The sequence below is a fragment of the Mus caroli genome, chromosome 18, assembly GCF_900094665.2.
Source record: "Mus caroli chromosome 18, CAROLI_EIJ_v1.1, whole genome shotgun sequence".
NCBI classification, from domain to species: Eukaryota; Metazoa; Chordata; class Mammalia; order Rodentia; family Muridae; genus Mus; species Mus caroli.
This window is the reverse complement of record NC_034587.1, coordinates 85124122-85132513: the sequence shown is the minus strand read 5'-3', so window position 1 is coordinate 85132513 and position 8392 is coordinate 85124122. Positions and strand designations below refer to the sequence as shown.

Genomic DNA, 8392 nt, shown 5'->3' with positions numbered 1-8392 from the left:
AACTTAAGTGGGCTCAGGAGGTGGAGCAATGGGTAATGTACTTGATATGCAAGCATGGAGACTAGAGTTCTGATGCTCATCACCCATGTAAAAGCTGGGTATGGAAACAAACATTTGCAGCCATAGTCCTGGGAGGTCAGAGACCTGTAGATCACTGGCCAACCAGTGAGCACCAGATTCAGTAAGCAACCTTGTCTCTAAAAACAGGATGGAGAAGGGAGCTGGGCACATAATTTCATCCCAGACTTGGAGCAAATGGCAGCTGTTAGCTGCTGAAATAGACAGTTTTCGCTAAGATTGTAGCTGCTGATGAGATAAGCATGCTCAGTGAAGAAAACAAATACAAAACAATGTTTGGCTTGCACATTTTATCTTTTAAAGTACCATAGGGGTAAATGCTTTTAATCCCAGCACTTGAGAAGCCTAGGTAAGCAGATAGACCACTATGAGTTCAAGAGCAGCCTAGTTTACAAAGGAAGTTCAAGATAGCCAGCGCTGCACAATGAGACCCTGCCTCAACAATATAAAGGAATACAAAGGTTTGGGGATAGGAAAGAGGGGGTAGATCTGGAAAGAGTTGAGAGAATGAGGTGAATATGCTCAAAACAAATACAAAACTCAAAATCCTCAAAGAACTAATAAAGTATAAGCAAGGCCTTTGGCACTGTGGGGAATTCAGAGAAACACTCCATACAGATTATTCCCTGATGGTAGGATGCAGTGTTTGGCTATCTCCAAAGAAAGAAAGAAAATTGTGCTCAATACTCCTGAAAGAGAAAAATGAAAGATGCTCAGAAACCTTAACCCATGGAACCCAAGTGGACATGATTAAGAGTAGCATGTAGCTAGTATAGGACACACCAAAGAACAACACCTGTCCATCCATGCTAAGAGTATTTAGTAGTTTTCTATGAAACATTCATGAGGAAGTAAATTTCAGTCACACTGGTTTTATCCAAAAGTAATGATGAAATCAAGTTCCAAAGGCCTTTGGAAATCATAGTTTTACAATTTTCTGTGCTGCTAAAAAAGTTAAAGGGAAGATAATAGGAAAAGACTTATAATGTCAACCTCTGGGCTACATACACACATTTACACAGAAAAGAAGGAAGGGAGGGAGGGGAAGAGGAAAGGAGGAAGGGAAGAAAGAGAAAAAGAGAGACAGGGAAAGGGAAAACTATAAAAATAAATAAAAACCTTCACACACACACACACAAATACCTTGCGTCACAAACTGGTCAAGGGCAGTTTCAGGAAGAAGTGTTGACGGCAGCAGGGGCTGAATCTCAGCACTGACCACCGAGGCCGCCACCTGTGAACCGGGTAGGTTCTCATTAATGTTGTACCATGGAAAAGGAAACAAACAGCAGGTATGCAGAATATTCTTAAGGAAGCAGGTTTTAAATAAATTTTGCCAGCTAACATAACTACAAAATACTTTAAATCTTGAGTTTAGTTAGTTTTCCAATACTGGCATTTTCTTTGACATCTTACAGGAACCGTTACAATGCCCATAAATCCACTAAGTCAAAAGAGCCAAGTTTTGATTTGAAGCCCAATTAGGATTTAAGTTTCTAATATAAGCTGAAGGGACTCTGGCCAGCTGAGGATGGTGAATATGGTTCTAATAGGTCTTGTTCTTCTCTTCCATTCCCTCACCTTGCTACAAACTACTAAATTACATTCCTAAAGCTAGCCACCAAATCTATTCTCTTGTTTGGCCACATCCTCTTCCTGAGGGTGACTACCAAGGTCCAGCTACAAAGTATTGAAATCCAGCAATCAAATGCCCCCTTTGGATCACCTAAATAATATGCCCAATTAAAATTAAGCACCGAATCTTAACATGGCAGTCCTTTGTCAACGGGAACAAATATTCCTGCCCCTCTCCCTTGTTTCCTTCTCTTTCTACACCCTCTATCTCTTGTCTTTGTCTCTTATTCCCTGACCTGTCCCTCTGGGGAAAATATATCTACATTGCGCTCAGAACTTGGTCTGGGGCACCGGAAGCCAATATTTTTCCTTTCATAAGCAATTTAGGGCTCTCATTGCCCAAATCATGAAATGTTTAAAATACATACTTATTTGTGTAAAATGTATTGGCTTTGAGGTTTTTACATTTACTTTAGATGTATATGTTAGATATATGAGTGTTTTGCCACCACGTATGTATGTTTACCATCTCTGTGCCTAGTGTACATGGAGGACAGAAGGTGGCCCCTAGAACTGGAGTAAACTGAACCTCAATCCTTTGTAAAATCAACAAGTGCTATTAACTGGTCAGACAACTCTCCAACCCCCATTTTCTTTTATTTACAATAAAATGGTTTGTTTTTGATGTTTCAAATTGCACAATTGAGTTTTAATAATGCCTATAATAACCACTGTAAGTGTTGGAGGGATAGATAACTCAGAATTTAAAAGCTCTTGCTGTTGTTCCAGAGGACCCACGTCCAATTTCCAGCACACACGTGTGGCTGCTCACAACCTCTGCATCACAACCATTCCCAGGAGACCTGATGCCCTATTATAAATAAAAACTGCAGATACCAGACATACGTGTGACTAGGCTTACACACAAGCAAAAAACAAAAAGAACAAACAAACATAAAACCCCACACATAAAATAAATTGGGGGAAAAGCTTGCGGATCTAGAATTTAAAATAAAAATCAGTGTATTAAAAGATTTTTCTCTATTTTAACTCATATCAGAAGAAAAAAACTTTATTTAAAAAAGAAGCCTGCCAAAATGCTGACACTGTGTTTCAGAATACAACATTTTTAAAAACATCAAACCTAACAGAATTGCTGTAGAAAGCAAACACAAACGCACCCAGAGGTTTGTAGATGAGGCTATGACCCTCTAAAATTGAATGCACGCAGGCTATTGTGTTTGGTACTTCTTATGTGGAAAATACCCTCTCTGGGAAGGTAAGATATTTCTTTCTCTGTGAAAAGGCACAAAGAATCCACATGGGGTGAGGCCCTTTGTCAGTGTGTGCACATGATACAGGACATCAACAGCACGGATAAACTAGTATTATTGCTGACACGATGCTACAAGGTCACATCTGTACACTAGCTATGCTTGCTTCTACCATATTGTACCTTTGACTTAAAGTGATAACATAAAAGCAAATACTAAGATTATATTCATTTGTAGTTTCTGGTAGTAAGGAGAATATGAACTTAAAGAAATTCACATCAATTAAATCTATATATACTTAATAAATCTCTATTTGAACAAAAGACATTATCTTTCAGCTTAGGCAAATAATAATGGTTCCGATACGATAAGAAAAATTCTAAAGTCAAAAACACATAGCTTAAGCATAAATATCCACCTAAATGAATGGTTCTTCCAAATAAATCACTCATAGACAAGCATTAAATCTCTTCTCTTGTATTAAATTCAGATAATAGGAAAATAGTCTAACACTTGCTTATTTTACAAACACACTTGTCTAGATGACAATTGGGAAGTATGTAAAAAAAAATTCATGTCAAAGCAATCAGAATGATTTTTATGTTTCTAGGAAAAAGCAATCAAACACCATGACTAATACCATCACCTAGGCAGTAGCCGAATAATAAATACATCTGTCTCCTATAACAAGCTCCTCTTGTTATTTAAAAAAAAAAAAAAAAAGTAAAGGAGACAAGAAAGATTAGGGAAATCCAAGCTTAAAGATTAGTTATATTATGCCTCATATGGTTGAGGAATCAAAGGGCGTCTTTGCATGGTAATATGCCTCAAAAATTAAGTATGGGTGACCAACATTTCCAATGGTCTTTTTATACATTCTTTTCAATTTAACATAGAAGTATACTCCTTTTTTAATGAGCAAAACCAAACATATATTAAAGTGAACTGTTCTACGTCCATGAAAAAAAAATATTTGTAAGACACATGTAAAAGATATCTTGTTATATTTAATAAATGCTGATAAATGCTGTTATATTTAATAAACACTGACTTAATTAATGCTGATATAAAAATTTGCTCCTTTTCACTGGAAGTAAATGTTTTGGCATCTAAATATTTTAGCTGTTGCACAGTGTTGATTCATAGAGAAAAGATCTATTCTGGTCCTGTTCCTCAAGACAAGGGATTTACTTGTATTTTTTCTTGCCCAGGACATTGATTATTCTATCTGCACTATAGACAATATACAAGCTCAATCCTTATAAAACTTGGAAAAAACACACACACAAAGAAAGAAAAGACTTAATATATTAGGTGATATTGCTACATCTGTAAAGTGGCTCTGCCAGCACAGGCTGGACAAGCCCAGTGGCAACACTTACTCAGGATCCAAATCAAAGAACGTCCTACACTTAGCAAAGACAAAAATGGAAAAGCCAAACAGACAGACAAAGAGATCTTTTCTGGACTCTGAGCAAGAAACCAAAACAGATACAAAGAGCCAGATTTACATTCCCTCACCTTGTTGTCTCAGCTTATATAACTTCTATATTCTAGATAATACTAGTCAATTCTAACCATTAAAGAAAGTATTAGTTGATCTGAGTACAATTGTCTTTGCATTACAATAGTAATGACTAGTAAATAAATTCTTTAGATTTTTCTCTTTAGGGCAAAGACATGTCATGTTAGCCATGGTTAAGAAAAACAGACAACTAGAACAATTACAGAACTTAGAATGAATTAAAACAAAATTCCAATACTTCAGTTTGGAATCTACCTTCTCCAAAAGCCAGAAATGAAATAGTATTATTAGTAGTGGTGATAGTAGTATTAACAACAACAACAACAACAACAACAACAACAACAACAAGAAGGAGTTGACTGTAGAAGTCCTAATAAAATACTAGCCTTCTGAAAACATATAAGTGATTTGAATAGGGCTATATTTTAAAACTAATTTTTGTTGAAGATGGTATAAATGTCTTAGTAGATAGAATGCAAGAGTTGGAAGAGAGGGAAAAGGGAAATGATATCATCTAGGAAAGATATGGCCATTGTAATCACCAACTGATAGCAGGTAACACGTTTGCAGGGGTCTGCATAAGAGTGGGACCATCAACAGTCAGGCACTTGGGGGTCTTAACCTTCACTACTCAACTACTTGCTACTGATATATTTAAGAAGATGGGAGTCACTGCCTTCAGTTATATGCCCACTGGTGACCCCATAATTAAAGTCACAGCTGGCACTGGTTAAATTATAAGAGTCATGCAATAAAGCCAGTCATGATTCTGGGAAAGGGACTGGTAGGAAGGGAGAGAGATTGATTAGGATATAAGGTAGAAAAGAGAGGGCATGGAGTGAGAGCATCAAAAAGCTTTATATGCACATATGAAAGTGTTATACAAACCTAACAAAGTAATTTTATTATTATTAATAGTTATATAACATTTAATATATCATTATCCTTTTTGAAACTTCAAATATTCAGTAGCACATTTTTGTATCTTATTTTTTATTACTAGCATATATATGTATGAGTGTGGTATGCACATGCCATGGAAACTATGTGAAGAACAGAGGACAGCTTTTGAGAGTTGGTTTTCTCCTTCTACTGTGAGAACCAAAGATCAAAGCTCAGGTCATTAAACTTGCATAGTGAATGCTGATAGTTTCTGAGTCATCCTGCTTGCCCACTCTATAACAACTAACTATGAAGAAGTTAAGGACTGTTATGTTCACAGAGATCTCTATAATTCAGATATTAAATGTCCTCTTAGGCCCATGTATTGAAGCTTGGTTCTCAGTCCACAGTGCTACAGGGAAGGGATTGGGGAACCTTTAGGAGGTGAAGCTTGCTGGAGAACTTTAGATCACTGGACATACCCTAGAAGAATATATGAGATTTATAATCCTTTCTGCAACTTTCTCTGTATATAGGATATCATGAGATGAACAGGCTTCTTCTATCACCTACCACACACACTGTAATGTATTGTGCAATCAGAGGCCCAAAGCAACAGGGCAGAGACTGTGGACTAAAACTTTGCAAACAATTAGGCAAAACAAGCCTGTCTTCCTTTTAGGTTGTTTTTTTTTTGTTGTTGTTTTTTGTTTTTTTCCCCCAAGTATTTTGCAACCTTAATACAAAACTAAGGAGCACAAGAGTATTTTTATTTAAATAAGGATTATAGTAAATAGATTCTTGGAAAATCTATTGTGTAAGCTGTAAGGTTTATATGTTAATATAAGGCAAAAATATAAATTTAAATTTTCTTTCTGTACCAAAATCTTCCTACATATGATAAATATAAATTGCATAACACAAAATAGATAACACAAAAATTATTATTTACTTGATACTTCTAAGAAACAAAGAATTAAAGAGTTTAAGGCTGTCTTATAGGCTGAATCTGTAATTTCCTCCCAACACTTCTATGCTAAAGGCTTTTCTACCAATGCAGCCCTTCAGAGGTAAGACCTTCGAGAAGCAATTATTTCTCAAGAGCTCTGACTGTATCGATGGATAAACACATTGAAAATTTCATAGTTTAATTAATTATTGGTAGGTTGAAGGGAACTTTTATGAGTTATGGTCTTGTTACAAGAAGTAGATGGAGGTGACTTTGGAGGGAACATTTAACCCCAGTTCCTGCTTTGTAACTATCTTTTGCTAGCTGTATACCATTAACATGTCTGCTCTACCACCACATGGTTCCCTGTATGATGTTCTGCATCACTAAGAATGGGCCTAGAAAATATGCAGCCACATAACCATGTGCCCAAAGCTCTGAAACTGTGAATTTCAATACATCTTTTCTACCTGAGTACATTTTCTTAGGCATTTAGTCACAGAACTAAAAGTTTACTAGCATAGCTATTCTACAGTATTCTAAAAACAGGATCACTTGAGAAAACTTACTTTTAAGCATAATTGATGCTGTCCTTCCAGTGATTTTACTGTGAAACAACTAATACAATTCATCTTAGCAATAAATTATATCATTTCTCTTGCTGAACTAAAGATACCTAGTATCTCTACATTTAAGCTTGGAAAGTATGACATCTAGTGGGAGCAGTGTAATTATCCCATTTTCCACATAAAGGTCTAGTTTAGCACTAAAAACAACCCCTATCTTTTGAAACAATAGGGGGTATAATATAGGAGATAAATTTTATTAATGTCTATATAATTTGTTATAACATATACATATTATATATTTAAACTTCTAAAGACAGAGGTACCAAGCCTTTGCTTTCCTAATAGATTCTACAGTTATTAATAAAGTATACTTGAAAAATTAATGTGTTTTTAATTTAAAAGAAGTGCTTTTGGCATACTTATGCAAAAGCCACCTATACAAGAATGAGGACACGTAAATACACGCAAATTTCACTTACTGTAGAAAAGCCCCTCATACAGGTATTCAGAGAAATGTGTTTGAAATTATCAGTGTCAATTGGAATGACTTGAATAAGTACACTTTCTCATTCTGCTTTGCCATTTTTCAAAATTTCAGGATAATTAATGACTTTTAATTATATAGCATAGGTTTTCATCTACAATTAATGAAAATATTTTAACATGATTCTATTCTTGATTCAATCAGAAAAGGTAAGAAAGAAGGGCTGAAGACTCTCAACTGAAAGAATGTATGTAGTTATGACTGCAGTCAGGCAATCCTAGTTGAAATTCCAACCCTGCCTCTTACAGTACTGTTATCAGTTACTTAACTTTAGAATGACACACTTATGTGGGAAAGCAAAAGAGTGTCTACCACATGTGAATAATTGAACATATTAAACAGAACATTTTAAGTAAATGCAGAGCAGAAGTCTCAGAATATACTTTCAAAAAACCATTATAGTCCTAACCTTAAATTTATAGCCAATATTTTATCACTACTATGCAAATTCAAACTTATTTAGAGACTCAAAATGAAACACTATATGTTCTTTTCAATTACCATTGTTTCTGAGGTGGAAAGAGAGCTTGGCTCACGATCCTGAGTAGATGTCCCAGAAGGGGCCCTCCAAAACTTGAATGAGTCGTCTAACCCTGTGACAAAAGAGAACAGTTAATATGGCATTCCCCCAGGCTCTCCAACAATCATCAGAATACTCCTTAAGCAAAGAACCATAAACTAAAGAATGATATTTTTCACCGTGTTTGAGAATTGCTCAGAGGTTGTTGGTACATTTCTTCCACCTACCCTAGGGATTCTAACAGCCTACATCAGAGTAAAACCATGAATGCACACTTCTAACAAACACCCAGAATACATCAGTGCAGATGGGCTCAAAAGCCATTTTAGGAATGACAGTGACTCATAAAATCAAAACACCTGAACAACTCACTTTTCTAATAGAGACAGTTATTTATAAGGTTCAAAAGTTTCATTAAAAAGTTTCAACTCGATCTTGGATCCAGGACTCCACCAAACTTAGGAACTTAGTCTGCA

General features: G+C 35.7%; 1 protein-coding gene across 1 annotated transcript in view; it reads right to left on the bottom strand.

The window, feature by feature from the left end:
- Rttn (rotatin) overlaps positions 1-8392 on the bottom strand; it is a 149999-nt gene that overhangs the window by 47131 nt on the left and 94476 nt on the right. Inside the window, exons 34-35 of the mRNA XM_021150514.1 lie at positions 7898-7989; positions 1222-1312 (exon numbers count right to left, since the gene is read on the bottom strand). Of these exons, the coding sequence (XP_021006173.1) occupies positions 1222-1312; positions 7898-7989 (183 nt within the window). The remainder of the gene's footprint in view (positions 1-1221; positions 1313-7897; positions 7990-8392) is intronic.